The sequence below is a fragment of the Rhineura floridana genome, chromosome 2, assembly GCF_030035675.1.
Source record: "Rhineura floridana isolate rRhiFlo1 chromosome 2, rRhiFlo1.hap2, whole genome shotgun sequence".
Classification (NCBI taxonomy): Eukaryota; Metazoa; Chordata; class Lepidosauria; order Squamata; family Rhineuridae; genus Rhineura; species Rhineura floridana.
In genome coordinates, this window is record NC_084481.1 from 69,623,347 (window position 1) to 69,639,986 (window position 16,640).

At 39.2% G+C, this 16,640-nt stretch overlaps 1 protein-coding gene across 2 annotated transcripts in view; it reads left to right on the top strand.

Moving 5' to 3' along the window:
* Positions 1 to 10,802, top strand: part of NXPH2 (neurexophilin 2) — a 79,345-nt gene extending 68,543 nt beyond the window's left edge. For both annotated transcript variants that reach the window (XM_061608890.1, XM_061608889.1), the window contains exon 2: positions 6,573 to 10,802. In XM_061608890.1, coding sequence (XP_061464874.1) covers positions 6,573 to 7,316 — 744 coding nt within the window. In that variant the 3' untranslated portion in view covers positions 7,317 to 10,802. The remainder of the gene's footprint in view (positions 1 to 6,572) is intronic.
* Positions 10,803 to 16,640: the final 5,838 nt, after the last annotated feature.

The window sequence follows — 16,640 nt, forward strand, 5'->3', positions numbered from 1 at the left end:
AGCCAGCTAGCTAACTGTAGTGTACACAGCAATATTTCTCTTACTCTGGGGCCATTTTCATCCTTTGCCATCAAATAATCAAGAAAAAGAAGAAACAACTATTATTGTGAGTGCTTTAAAAGAGTAAAGAGTAGCCATTTTTTCAGATTACTTGAGGTTGTCTCTCTTAGTTCACCCTTTACCCATAAACACTCAAACCTGCTCTATTCATTATAATAATTGCAGAACAAAAAACTCTTCTTACTGTGGGCAAACAAGCATGCTGCTTAATGCCAGCTGGGTAGAAAGCACAAATGAAAATGAAAAGCAAAGGAAAGTCCAAAGGGCAGAGTCTAACTATAGCCCATAATACAAAGTGCTAATATTTAACTCTTCAGGGGTCATGTTACTATGCAGGCTGTTTTTTTCAGGATTACTGAAGTAATATTTAGGGTAATTTTGATAATGAAAAATCAACCCTCAGTCAGGGAAAGTCTTGACTGAGCAGAGTTTGGGGGCTTTTCCAGGTGAGGCTTTTGTTGTACACTTGCCCTCCATTATTCACTGAATTTTTCAGAGGGTCCTATTCTTAAATTGTTTAAGAAGCTGTCATTCTTTAAATGGAGGTTGTCATTGTCATATCACAAATTAAAAAAAGACAATTTCCCAAAAAAATCATTGGGGGCGAAGCACAGCTCGGGGGATGTCCCAATCCCCCCCCCCCGGCTTCAGGACTACTGTGAAGTTTTGGGATATATGGTCTTATTTACACATATATACATGATGAGCATAAGATGGAAGGGCTCCAACAGATCTTGTTCCTCAGGCTGCTTTCAGACATGGGGCTTATTGCATTAGTTTAATGGATTGAAATGGTAGCACTTCTGTCCTGATTTCTAAAATTCTTTTCATTCTGCAATACCTGTTGCGATAAAGAACAGTAGCTTTTTCAGCCAATATACCTGCATTTTGTGCAAATGTCTGTTACATGGCTGCAATGAACAATGTCTTATTTTAGTCCCTCACCTGTTATACACATGTGCACTGTAGTTCCCCACTGTGTAGGAGGTCTAAGACCTCATCCCACTACCCATGCCTATGCCGGAATACCAGTACAATTTTCATCAGGCAAAAAAAAAATGCATCTAAAGGGCTGGAATGCACTGCATGCTGGATGCCTGTCACATGAGTGGCTGCAGCTAGCGAAAAACTTCTGTGATTTCCTGGGTTCCCAAGCTTGCAAATGGATTAGTTCTGGTATCATTTATCATGAAAATCTGTGCTAAACATGCACTATATTCCACTAGAATTCCAGAACTAGCTTGTACGTCATATAAAATATGTGTAAGTCATCAGAACAATGGAATAAAGTGCAGTGTGAAAGCAGCCTCAGTTAGGTTTCTAACCCTCCTCCAGGCCATAACTTTGGTTTTAGCACAGAGAGCAAGAGGCCCCTGGGTCTCTCTAGTCCCAGCTCCAGACAGCACCAGTCTAGGTCTCTTGTTCTCTTACACTCAGCAATAACATTGCCTCCAGCCGGGGGGGGGGGAGGCCTGCCTGCATCTGCAGCTAGTAGTTTCTGGGGTAATTAGTTGACTCTTTAGTCAAGAAATAAGAAGGAGGCTAGGACTGGAGAGGACAGCTATGAGAAATAGAAAAGATCCTCAAATGCAAAAATGTATCACTGAACACTAAAGTCAGGATCATTCAGACCATGGTATTCCCAATCTCTATGTATGGATGTGAAAGTTGGTATGTGAAAAAAGTGGATAAGAGAAAAATCCACTCATTTGAAATGTGGTGTTGGAGGAGAGCTTTGTGCATACCATGGACTGCGAAAAAGACAAATAATTGGGTGTTAGAACAAATTAAACCAGAACTATCACTAGAAGCTAAAATGATGAAACTGAGATTATCATACTTTGGACACATCATGAGAAGACATGATTCACTAGAAAAGACAATAATGCTGGAAAAAACAGAAGGGAGTAGAAAAAGAGGAAGGTCAAACAAGAGATGGATTGATTCCATTAGGAAGCCACACACCTAAACTTACAAGATCTGAACAGGGTGGTTCATGAAGATGCTATTGGAGGTTGCTGATTGATAGGATTGCCATAAGTTGTAATCAACTTGAAGGCACATAACAACAACAACAACAACTCTTTGGTCATGCAAAGGGATAACAGATGTGACTAGAACCAGTAACGTTAACACAGAGCCTAGTTTGACCTCTTTAGGTGCCTCTTTTTCTACAACAGGGGCGGGGAACCTCTGACCCTCAAGGTAATCTTGGCCCATCGGGGTCAAATTCAGCCCTCAAGCCCATTTTTAAACATGCAGCCAAATCTTCAGGATTTAATCCCCACTCATCAGTTGATGAGCTGGGTTAAATCCTCCTCAGGTTGTCCATATGTTCCCTTGCTGGGAACAGGTGCATACACCCAAACTTAGCAGGATTTAACCAGCAGGCTCAAGGAGCAGTGTAGGGCTGTTTGAAAGCCCTTGTGCAAACATCCTCATACTGCTCTTTAAACCTCTGAGAACTAGAGGTTCAAAGAGCAGCATGAGGCTGTTTGCAAAGGGGGTTTGAACAGGGCTGTGGAGTCGGAGTCATGGAGTCGGAAGCAATTTTGGGTGGAGGCGGAGGCGGTAGAAATGTACTGACTCCAGCTTCAAAATAAATTTTGATTGACAATTTTTTAAAAATATAAATTCAAAATGCCAAAGAAGCTTCCCATGAAGTCAGCTGTAGTTGAGCATTTCACCATAACTCAAGATGGAAAACATTTTGTGTGTCACTGTATGACACAGGACCCAGATGAAGACAAATGCTGTGATGCCAAGTTCAGTGCATATTCAGGCAGCGATAAAAATGCTCCTATGAGAGCTTCCAATTTAAAAAGACATTTACAGCCCTTTCCAGGGCTGTGGAGTCGGAAGCAATTTTGGGTGGAGTCGGAGTTGGAGTCAGAAAGTAGAAAAATAGAGGAACTGGAGTCAAAGGTTTGGCGTACCGACTCCATAGCCCTGGGTTTGAAACAGCCCTGCACAGCACTTTGAAGTCCCAACAATCAGGGCTTCAAAGTGCAACACCAACTGGTGTCAGTATGATGTCAGATAATTGACATGTAGTGGCCCCACCCACTTTTCAAATTTGGCCCTCCAGAGTGGGGAGATAAGGATCTGGCCCACCAGCCGGAAACTGTTTCCCACTCCTGTTTTACACAATCCCATTTTACAGAGCAATCTGAAAAAAACCTTTCTGCCATTCTCACAGTCTAGGAGACACCTTTTCTAATACTTTGCATAAAGTATCCTTTCTACTACAATAATACAAAATAATTTCTGTTTATCTTTGGAACAGCATTTTTTCAAAAAATCAGTAAACATATTCTGTATTCCAAAATCATCTGAATATTCCATGAAATCTTCTGTTGCATATCTTAAACAAGGATTGGGTTATTCAGACCATGTACCATTTGCTTAGCACTAAATAGATGTAACATTGCAAAGGCTGTGAGATTTGTTGTAATTACTGATAATTCACATGATTTTTGCACTATTATATTTGTGCCCCTGTTATAATTATGCAACCTATATGTTTATTACACCTTTTTGTGTTTCAAAAACTATTGGATCAGTTAGGCTCCACACACCATTTGAATAGCTTTTTGTGTATTATATTGTAGGATATTGTTGACCCCTATGACTTATGCAAAATCTTTTTTGTTTTACTGGACAAGGGGAAGTCTCAATAAAAGGCATCGTCATTATCATCATACAAATGGTGTCCGTACTTACTAACTTCCACCAGGTATTTTATTTGTATGGCTTTCTTAGAGTATATTTGGCCCCAAAAACTGGATTGATACAGTCAATTTTTTCTATCAGTGGGAAGTTAAGTAGAAGGATATAGAAACTGGAATGGACTTACTCATTCTAGCTAAAAAGCATAAGCTATTTGAAAACAGATTGAATGAAGATTTTATAGCAACGTTTACTATGTAAGCAATCTATGGAAAAGGAATATTTATTAGTGCGCTTTAATTAGTGTGCACATATAAAAATTAGTATTTACATATTATGACAACAAAGCAGAAGAACAGTATATGTGATTGTTATAAGAATCTGTTTGATTGTGTATATGGGTCACACTTATTTCAGTATGAGAAAAGCAATCAAACTGCTCTTATAAAATGTTGTTCCGAGCCATATTGATATAGAACAAGTAATACTTTAGTCACATAGGCCTAGACTAGGGATAGGATCAGTTGGCCAGTGCCACTTTGAAAGCATTCCATCGGCCTTACAGGAAGGATCCATTCAAGTTCATTCTTTGTCCACTATCTACTGCTTATACTGTTCCAATTTTTTCCCTTCCCAAAATATCAATCAATAAATATTGATATGTTTGAAAGGAAATATTGATAATTGGAAATAACGTATTGACATATGAAAGGAAAGCGGCTCTGTCATCTCTTCTGTGACTGAGGTTGATCAGTTTTCACATTAGCAAGCAGAGAATGGCTGTTTTCCTTTTGGAAAGAAAAGAAGGAAAGCAGCTTTCAGTGCATCCCCACCTCCTCCTCAGCAAGCCCTGAGTCCTTAACTTGGGCAAGACTTGGTTTGCTTCCTTCCGCTTGGAGCTTGGATTAATTGAGTGGAGGGGGGTGGCAGACAGACAGAGAAACCTGTTGTGCTGTGCTATGCTGTGAGTAAAATCAATAAAAGAATATATTGGAGGGAATATTTGAGGAGAAAAATTCCAATCTAGGGGGAAGCTGCTGAAGTTCTGAGCCAACAGTATCGCTCTGCAAAGATGAAGAATATGCAGACCATTGAAAAATCTGGTGCTAAACCTGAATTCAGCAGAGTTCTCACCCATCCCTAGCCTGGACATCATTTAAAATAAACTTTGCTGTTTGGTGATAAAATGATTCCGAAGATGCAATGTCACATGTGAAAAAGTTGTTAAGTTGATCCATATTTAAAATTAACCCAAACAATTCAAGAATGCTTGCTTTCTAGAAAAATATGTGCTGGGGATTATGCCTGTCTGTAAACACCCTCTGATCTTGACCACTTCCTTTATCTTTGTTGTGTGGACACACACACTCTCTATATGTTTATCCTATGGTGAGGGAGGGAAATGCACTCTGAACCCATTCACTGGAACATTAATCTATTCTTTGTACGTTTCAGGTCAAAGCAGTGGAAACAGCTTAGCGAGGGATGGGGAACCTGTGGATCTCCAAATGTTGTTGGACTGCAACTCTTACCATCCCTGACCACTGGTCATGCTGGCTGAGTTGGGAAGTCCAACTACATCTGGAGGGCCACAAGTTTCCCATCTCTGGGTTAAACCCTGCCATATAGCAATCTCTCCTAAGTCTGGCTTCACAGTAATAGAAGCATTTCTAGCCCTCTAGAGGAGAACATATCGACATGGCATAATAGTCTAGCTCTTTATATGCCTATGATTGCAACTACTATACCCAGTAGTTCTAGTCTTAGACAAGCTGGTAATCCAGGCCTCTAGACTGGAACACCTACATCTGGCTGTGATTTGCATTCATAGGTAGCATTTGATTTGCTCAAAAAGTAGATTGTTAATACAGAAATAAACACCTGGTACCTCATAAGCATTATTGCACAATGGGTTTTCTGTTTAAGTTTAAAAAGTATCAAGTTCTATTGTACACAAATAAAACTTTTTTAAAAAAGTGATTTTTCAGAGTGATTTATGTTAAGAGTAAAAGTAGCAAAGAACTATAATGTATTTTGCACATATAAAAGTTGTGTTTTTAACAATGACTTCTTTATTTTCATTAATGCATAATTCACAAAAGTTACCAGTCATTAAGTACTGACAACCTAGTTATTATTTTATTTTATCACTCATTAAGTACTTAGAATGAATCTTTCTGCCAAACCATTCAGGCAGTTTATATTTTATAATAATGGCTTGCAGTCTAAGAAGCATGATACAAAAGGAATTGTGAGGAAGTAGGAAAATAAACATTTTTAGGTACTGACTTGCAGTGTTACATAACGAAATTACATAATGGCCAGGGGAACTTCCAAACTGGCTGTTTAGTTAAGATTCAGGGTAATATGTTCACAGAGAATTTATTCAACATTGCCAGGTACTGCAACTTCCAGTGCAGTTTTCTGTTGCTTTTCTTATCAGACTTTATATGGTTAGAAAAGTGATGAGACAATTGCCTTACAAAGTGCAAAACAAAAACCAAATGTTGAGCATATGAATACTTTGTGTAGAAGGGTCCCAGGTACAATGGTCACTGAAGAAGATGGTTTTAGATGCCTTCCTGTGTATATCTCCCTCAGATGCAGCCAGATGGGATGGCTTCTCATTGAGGCAGATCTGAAAGGGCACAACATGTAGCTAGAATTCAGCAGAGCCGAGCCCAGTCCATGCAAGAGTCACTCAGTATTATAATATTGTTGTAAGCTGCGTCAAGCATTTTTACTGTAAAGGCAGGGTAAACATATTTTAACTAAATTTAATTTAATTATCACATGCTGGTTTTTTGTATTTATCTTCTTCTCTCTCTCTCTTTTGAAAACAGATACTTTGTGATGCTAAGCAAATCATCCATGCCACAGACTTACTGAACTGGGAAGATAAAGATGCTGCAGAGACACTAGTTGATAACTTAGGCAATGTGAGGATCATCAACCCTTTACGCCTCTTTGTTAAGCCATCCCCAGCACTGAAACATGGACAGATCTCATATTCAGACAACATAGACAACTTTTGGGATTGGTTATCCAACATCACTGAGGTTCAGGAATCTCTTGCACGAACTAAACGCAGACCAATTGTAAAAACTGGGAAATTCAAGAAAATGTTTGGGTGGGGTGACTTTCATTCTAACATCAAAACTGTGAAGCTGAACCTTCTCATAACAGGGAAAATTGTTGACCATGGCAATGGAACCTTCAGTGTTTATTTCCGGCACAATTCAACAGGCCTTGGAAATGTTTCTGTGAGCCTGGTGCCACCTTCCAAGGTGGTGGAGTTTGAATCTTCATCACAGTCAACACTAGAGACCAAGGAATCCAAGTCTTTCAACTGTCGAATTGAATATGAAAAAACAGATAGAGCTAAAAAAACTGCATTGTGTAATTTTGACCCTTCAAAGATCTGCTATCAAGAGCAGACGCAAAGCCATGTATCCTGGCTGTGTTCTAAACCATTTAAAGTCATCTGTATTTACATTGCTTTTTACAGTGTTGATTACAAACTGGTGCAAAAGGTCTGTCCTGATTACAACTACCACAGTGAAACACCATATTTGTCATCTGGATGATGCACTCCATTTTCTTTTCAGTGACTATTAAATCAGTGTATTGATAAGCTTATCTAAAATTCCACTTTAAACTTCTTTGGGAGAGGGCTTCCTAATCAGGTTAAAGTAAGAAAATTATTTCTACCAAATTTAAATAATCCTCTATCTGTGGGCTGATTCACCTATGCATGTTCTTCACTTGATGACTACAACATCAAGTGGTAATTTGCATGTGTCAGTGAACTATCAGAGATCAAACGCCATGGATAGAACTTCCCTAACACTTCAAACACAAGTATGTCAGTGGAGTCAGTTCACCCATTCAGCTAAAATTCAGAGTGCTGTGTAATCAAATGATGTTTATAAACGTGTGAAACAGCCCTAAGACTGAGCATTACCATAGATATTTAAGCATTCAGATACCAAAATGTCATTTTAAAATAATAATTAAAATGATGATGATTTCTGATTGTGTATGTTCCCATTGGTTTTGGGGAAAATACCAAACACTATCAATATGTGAACAGGGAGGAAACAACAAACCCCATGCAAGCAATGTACACATCTGCCCTCTCCTAGGACTTGCTGCAACAGGAAATAAATATTTAGAGGGGTGGGGAAAACACACTTCATTGGCATTATAGGAAAGTCACAACAGCACTGCCAACAAATACATCAGGATTAATATTTAGGGTCATGTAGTGATGTCGCTAAGATGGTCATCTGTAGAAACACTGAGGGAAGTTAAATACACCCACAAGATTGGGGTGAGGGGAAGGTTACAGGAACAGGACTTGCACAACACTAGAGTTGCTATGAATTTTGCCTGAAACTCTAGCAGAAGTCCTGTAGGAACTGAAAATTAAAAGCATTTCGATGAGATTTGTGTAATCTGTTCATGAATGAATCATTCACAAGAGCTTTCACTGACTATTGCCATTTAGCTAGAATACAGCAGAACTGAACCCAATTAAAGCAGTGTGGGTGGGTCAGTTGCAACCTCTGAAGCCATGCTTAAAAGCCATGTAAAAAAAACCCCACTACATTTTTATAGTTCTTATAAAATCAGTGAATGGGACCCACTAGCGAGTAAAAAGTGTATTGTGCATTTATTTCCCTACTTTAGGGTGTGCCCTCCCCTCAGAAGTGTGCCTGATGCCAATCTTACTATCGTTTTTGGGGCCAAGTTAAGATATATCTGCTTGGCCAGACATTTACAGGATGTAGTGAGTTAACTGATTTTATTTTAGTCTGCCCTTGATTCATCTGCTCCTACCACTTGTTGAGATATATCATGTTTTTTTTTACTGTGTATTGCTTGTTTTGTTTTTTCTCATTTTAAATGTTATACCCCACCCTAGTATCTATATAAATGAAGAATGGGTTAAGAGTGCTTCTGATTAAAAAAAAAAGTCAGTGAAGTATAGGAAACACTTCCCTTCCACATGAGTGATCAGGACAGACATATAGATCCTAAACAAGACAACACATTATTGAAAGAGCCATTTTATGCAAAAATTAAGAAACACTTGCTGTACTTAAGCTGGCTAATATAGAGAGTCTGTTAGCACAATGCAGTCAAGCTATTTCTAGGAGAGGAGTGGGGAACATCTGGCCTGGGGATCATATATGGCCCTCTAGGCCTCTCTCTCCAGCCCTCAAGCCTCTTCCCAAGCCACACCCCTTCCTCAGCCACACACAACCTCCCCAGGGCACACCCCTCATTGACTGCTTTTGCCTGGCTGGAAATGCCCTTAAACTCTGATAATGCCTTTTGGTTGCTTGGATGGAGGATAAAGAGAAACTAGCCTATTGTAGAAAAGTAAAATTTGCATTGCCAATAGTCACACCCACTACTGGCACGTGGCCTCTAAAAAGTTGTCCGAGGGTGATTCTTCTATACAAACACAAATGGAAGGACTCTGATTTTTTTAGCAACGTGTACACATGTCAAATGAGGAATGGTAGGAATGTTTGTCACCAGCATCTGCTCTTTCAAAATGACATGTAAAATTCCTAGGACTAAAGAAGCAAGGACAGGAAAGGAAAAAGGATACTGTATCTAGTTTTTCACTATAATGTAGATGTGAAGAATCTTTGGCCCTCCAGATATTGCTGAACTACATTATCCCTCTTCATGCTTGCTTGGGCTGATGGCAGTTATAAGTTAACATCTGGAGGGCCAGAGGTTCCCCACACCTGCTATGTTGCATTGACAAGATAGATATCAGGGGTTGTATCTGCTGGCTCTGCTCTCGCAATGGGATCTCTTCTCTTTATACCTACAGTCCCCCCAAATGTGCTCCAGAGGGTCCCACAACCCTCTAAAGCAGATCATAAGGCTGTGCAGGGGGCTGTGGGGGGTGGGTGGAAGGAAGGGAACTCTTGTTGCAAAAATAGAAGTTGGTTCTACTTGCACTGATAATTAAAACAAGATTATTTTTCCCATTGCCACATCAAAGAAAGGACAGACGGTATGCTAGTGAGGCATACAGAAAGACGGACTCTTTTCACATTACTCAATATTAGTAATAGTAATGGCAGCTACCACACTTTCTGCATGTCAAAATTGTGTGTCAAAATCAGACTACCTCCTGTCCAGAATTTAATCTAACCTGGGGGCTGTTAGAAAGGAGCCCTGCGACTGTATTGCCTAATTTTCACAATTGTGGTGAATTTGGGAGAGACAGCAATGCAGTCTTAATGCTTGTCTGGAATTAAGCCCAAGTGGTCTGGAGGAAGGCAGGGGTGGGCAAGCAGAGCTAGAGAATGAGCAGGAGGGGTACCTCTCCTTTATAAGCAGCAGAAAATGGGGGCAAAAGCACAGCAGAAAGAAAATTCCAGGAATTGTTAATTGATTTGTAGGAGCTAGGGACAGACAGTCCTCACCTCTCCCCTAGGATGAACTGGGGCTCCATAGTCAAAGAGCAGAGACAGGACTGTGATGTAAGAGAGGGGTGTGGTGTAATGGAGAACATCAGCATGAGCATCAGTGAGGAGGTCCAGCTTCAGAATTGGCAATAGACTTCAACCAGTTAGCACATACCACTGGAACACCCAGCCATCTATACATTTACCCCACTCTTAAGTCCGATGCATATTGGTAATTCTCTTCCCTTCCTTTGCAGTGCAATCTCCACCCAAAAATTCTTTTATTTCAGAAAACAAATTGTCTTAGAAGTTAGCAGTTTAGAAATGTGTTTTTTATTTGGCTGATCATAAACGTGAGCATTTCCCCACTCTCCCCCCCCCTTTGTTGGTTTTCTGCATTGAGTTCCCTTTCAGTTTTTCCTTTCTACCAAGATAATAAGCAACTAAAATTCTAGTTCACATTTGTGTTGTGTGTCCTAGATTTAGCTGTATATAAGCTAGGATTTGTTGCTAAAATTTATGAGTTCAATATTGGGTGCTTTTGTAATTTAGTCGTAAGCCATTATTTTTGGACATGTATTTTTACCCATGTCTAGGCAGTTTAAAACACAGCTAAAAGTTATTGTAGAGTATGTGAAAATTATACATGTATATATACTTAGAAAAGTATGTGTACAAGTACAGAATACATGTGTACACATATTTCTATGTAAATAAAGAGAGTTTGTTAAATCTGTCATTTGTTAGGCCAAATTTCCTTTTGAAAGTAATTTTTCTCACTGTAATAATCTAAATGTTTATGTGCAATGTTGCATATTATGAAGACAGTTTATCAGAATTTATAATAATGCTGCCAACCCATTAAAGGTTTTCAGGCTGCAATCCTACACCCCACATATCTGGCAGTATGGCTCATTGAATTCAGTGGGACTTACTTCAAGTAGACATATCCAGGATCGCACTGGTGCAGTGCAATCTTATGCATGTCTACCTAAACTAAGTCCTATTCACTTCAATGGGACTTACTCCCAAACAAGAGAGTATAGGATTACAACTTTAGGGTTGTATTCCATGTGGTGCTAAAGAGAATGTTCCATCACGGCAAAGATTTCTCCCTGTGCAACCAAACATTCTCCCTCTCTCCTCCCCCTGTGTGCTCCTCCTAAATATGTTCTGAGGGTTCCCCCAGCCCTCCAAAGCAGATTTAGGGATGGGGGAAGGAGGGAATCCTCTTGCATTAGTATTTTTATTTAGTTGAACACCACCTACGGTGCGTTAACGTTTTCCTACTGTTAACTGATGAGTCCATAAATTCACTCATGACTGTTTTTTCCATGGAAAAGCTCCTCTCAAAAGACACGACATAGACCCCAAGAGTGATAATAGGGAAGGTTGTTTTAGCACTGGAATGACCAACTCAGAACAGAAGTGTCAGTGGATACAAGAAAGGAACATATTGACACTGCAACATCTTCATGTTACCAAGCTCCTACATAGAAGAAATTCCAGTGTAGGAATTCATGGGAAATTTGCACACACGTTTTCGGTAATGTAGCATGCCCAAATCACAGCTATGCAAACTAAGCCACAAATGGGTCTTAACAGCAACAACCACCACCTAGCAGTCAAAATCAGAGTTAAGGACAAAATATATTTAACAAACATACAGTTTATTACAATGAAACAATGATCATATATACAAAACACTCCAATAATAAATCCTGAGTAGGCCAACTCTTATGCAGTATATTTCCACATATGTCAAACGTGATTCAATCCAAAGGTCAAAAGTAAGGAACAGAGAAGAACTAGGAATTGTGAGGAAATGGGGCTTAGGAGACAGAAATGAAGGACAGACTTACTGAATTCTGTGAAGCCAATAATTTGTTTCTGGCAAACACATTTTTTGAGCAACCGAAAAGATGACTGTACACACGGACATCAGGAGATGGTCAGTATAGGAATCAAATTGATTATATAATTGGCAACAGAAGATGGAGAAGTTCCATACTTTCTGCAAAAACAAGACCAGGAGCAGACAGTGGTACAGATCATGAACTGGTCGTATCAATCAGAGTAAAGCTAAAGAACAACAACAAAGCAATCATAATGCCAAAATACAATTTAAATAACATCCCAGAAGAATATAAAGATCAAATAAGGAACAGATTTGAAGCTTTAAACTTAGTTGACAGAGAACCAGAAGAACTATGGAGTGAAGTCAGACACATGATCAGGAAAGAATGCAAAAAGACAATAACTCTAGTTAAAAAGAAAGACCTCAATGGATGACTGAAGAAACTCTTCAAATGGTTAAAGAGAGAAGGAAAGCAAAAGCAAAAGGAGATAGAAACATGGTCAGAACCCTAAATGCAACAATACAGCAACTAGTATGTAGAGACAAAGAAAACTACTACAACAGTTATTGTATAGAATATAAGAGGACAACAAAAAGGGAAGAACAAGAGCCCTATTCCAAAAGATTAGAGAAATTAAAGGTAAATTTAAACCACGAGTAGGGATGTTGAATAATCAACAGGGCAACACACTGACTGACTGAGATGAAATAAAAGGAAGATGGAAGCAATACACTGAGGAACTCTATAAGACATGCAAGGATGACAGATTCATTCACAGAGGAACCATATGATAAAGAACCAGAAATTTTAGAATGTGAGGTAAAAGCTGCTCTTAAAATAAATCACAGGAAACAAATCACCAGGAACAGATTTATTTATTTATTTATTAAATTTCTATACCGCCCCATAGCCAAAGCTCTCTGGGTGGTTCACAACAGTAATGGCATACCAATAGAGTTACTACAAGCTACTAAGACTGAATGTGTCCAAATTTTGACAAAAAATTGTCAACAAATGGAAAACTAAACAATGGCCCACAGACTGGAAGCGTTCAACATATACCCCAATTACAAAGAAAGGGGATCCCAGGGAATGCAGTAATTATCAAACTATTGCCTTAATATCCCATGCAAGTAAAGTAATGCTCAAGATTCTACAACAAAGGCTCTTACCATATATGGAGCAAGAAATGCCAGACATCCAAGCTGGATTTAGAAAGGGAAGAAGAATCAGAGATCATATCGCAAACATACGTTGGATAATGGAACGGAGCAAGGAATTTCAAAAGAAAATCACCCTGTGCTTTATAGATTATAGCAAAACATTTGATTGTGTAGATCATGGAATACTATGGAATGCTTTAAAAGAAATGGGGGTGCCACAGCATCTGATTGTCCTGATGTACACCCTATACTCTGGACAAGAGGCTACTGTAAGGACAGAATATGGAGAACCCAATTGGTTCCCAATGGAAAAGGGTGTGAGACAGGGATGTATTTTATCACCCTATTTGTTTAATCTGTACGCAGAACATATCATATGGAAAGCGGGATTGGACCAAGATGAAGGAAATGTGTTGCATATTATATACTCATACTGTATATGGCCTTTGTTTGTCAAAATGGCATGCAAGTCTGGCTCTGATACGCTTTTTAAAAAAAATTATGAGCAACATTCGCAGCTTTTCATCAAGTTGTGACAGAGTACCACAGTTACCAATAATTATGTATCTTGGCTTGCATCTGGACTTGCTCTTCTGGAAATGGGAGGGCTCCTTCTGTTCATGAAAAGTTCTTCAATCCAGTGGGGGCACCCACTGATGGAAGGGGGTATAAGCAATTTTTGCCCATTCCCTCCTATTTCCCTCTAAGCTCCCTTCACCACCTACTCTAGAGAGTCCTTCAAACCTGCAGAGCAGATTTTCAGGGGACTCCAGAGGAAAGTGATGAAAATTGCCTCACAGAATTGCTGGATCCAAGCCTCCAAAATTTGAAAACCAGTATTTTTGTTTTGCTAGGTTACTATATGGCAGATCTCATTCAGCTGTGAAACAACCAAAAGGACTCCGCTGCAGATCTTAATTTATGAAAAGGTCAGTATAGTACAAGACACTCCTTTAAATATTTAGGTCCAAATTGTTCAGGGCTTTGTAAACCATAAGAAGCACCTTGAATCTGGCCCGGTAGCATAGTGTACCTCCTTTGAGACCTGGGTTATGTGATCCCAATCAACAACCAAGCATTTTGCCCCAGACAGTCTTTAAGGGCAGTCCCACATAAAGTGCATTACAGTAATCTATCTGCCGACTGATTCACTCCTATGTATGCAGAGACAGTCAAACAGCTCCTTTAACTACATGCTGTATGAACAAAAAACTTTACCATTAGGTAAAAGTTTAAACACAACTAGGATGTTTAAAGAACTCACCTGTGAATGCCGTTTTGATAGCATCCCAATGTTGATACTTTTCTAGCTCTTAGAGTAGCTGAGGGAAAATGGGGAGGAGTCTGCAAAAGTATCTGCTGCTGTTCACAACTAGAATGGGGGGAAATATACCTTTACCCATATCTTTGGATGTGCAGGAGAATATAGCTAAAGTGCATAACTGGGATTAAGGACTGTGAATCCCTCATCACCAGGTGCTATCATTAGGCCAGTGTAATGTTTGTAAACCATTTATTTAGGACAAAGTCTTTCAAGGACTGCCAGAAAATTCTTGTCATTTTCCAAAGATATAGTTTTGGGTACCCAGTACATCTTTCAGTTACCCCGGCCACAAACCACAAGTTGATGCAGTTGCCCATAGAGAGTTGGGCCAGAAAATATGGAATTCATCAAACTCTAAGAACATTTCTTTCTTCATTAGCACAGGTAAGGCACACTATGTAGAGGGAGGCTCATCTTCTGCTTATACATCTTAGTTTTCAAACATTCAGTTGGGTCTCAATTATGGTAGCTTCCCATGCATCTAGGATGAAGCATCTTTGATGAAGCATTGTGCATGGTCCTGGTGCTCCAGGCACCAGTAATATGGTAGATGATCCAACAAAAAGCATTAAGTTTTTAAGACACCACAGCAGGAGATTGCACTGACCACTTTCAGCCATGTGGAGTATTCTCATTTCTAAAGTGGAAGTATCTAAACATTCATTTATAAAGAATACATAGTTTCATGCTCCCCACTTGTTGTTTATTCAGAATATTAGTCTCTTGACACATAAAACATTTCCAAGTGACTTAAAAAGTTTAAAACATAGCATAAAATCAGAAAAGGAACAATGCTTTCGCACTGTGTAAGGCAGTTTCCAAAAAGTCTTCCAATGCTGCCCCATGTAAAGTGCATTGCAGTAATCCAATCTTGAAGCTACCAGAGCATAGATTTCTGCAGTCACTTCCCTGATTGTAAGGAAGCTACACGGTCAGCCTTTTACACGGTCAATTCCATTACGAGGAAAAAGCACAGAGACTTATGGGACCTTTTGTAATTAATTGACTGTAAAAATATACACACTGAACACCTAAAAAGCAAGCAAACAAACAGGCAGGCAGCACTAGCCCCCAAGCAACAAGCCAACAATCTGATATTCTAGAAGGATGGGAAACCTGCAGCCCTCCTGATGTTGTTGGACTCCACCTTCCATCAGCTCAATCCAACATGGCCAATGGTTAGGGATGATAGGAGTTATGTTCCTACAACATCTGGACAGCTAAAGGTTCTTCATCCCAGTTCTAGAAGTTACTTCACAGAGCTAAGCAACTCTTAGTAAATGGCTCTGAGCAAGCTCCAATCTCAATCTTCTTTTTTCCTCTTCTGCTTATAGCAAAAACTGTCATCTTCAGCCAGGACATACCCAGGCAATATTCCTAGTGGCTTAAAGCAATCATTGGCAATCAAAGCCATTAGATCAAGACCCCATGAAATGTTATCCATGAACTACATTTGTAAAAAAAAAAAAAAAAAAAAAAGATGCACCTTTCATAGTAAGAACCATGTGTACAAAAGCATAGAAGGGTTGGGTATTCATTTGGATACTTTATGGGCAATGATTATGCACATCAGTTTCCAGCTACAAAACACACTGTATGAAGTAGTCTTAAGTATTTCTGGAAATCACTTTGTACATAATACCTGGACTGTCTGTTCACCGCATATTTTGGTTGCTCTACAATTGTGAAATTAAAATAGCAGAATTCAGCAAATATTATGCCCTTACTATGTCAGAAGATCGAATATTCCAACTAAATGCACTGAGGTTGTAAGAAAAAGTTAATAAAGAAGAAATTAGACAAATTCTGGAGGAGTAAGCTAGACACATATTTTAGTCACTAACATTTTACATATAAACAACGAAATAACAAGTTTGCGGGAAAATAATAGAGAACAGATTATCTGCTTTACATCTAGAGGGCTCTGACATTAGAGGCTAGTTTAATTCTCTGATTATCCTGTATTATCTGAAGGCTCAAACAACTATTAGTGCCTTCTGCAGTTAAAGTTGTGAGAACAGAATGATGAACTAGATGGGCATTTAGCTTGACCCAGCAGAGTTCTTTTTATGTCCTGAAGTTCTATAGATGATTTACTAACATGATACCCAGTGGAGAGGGGGTTGAT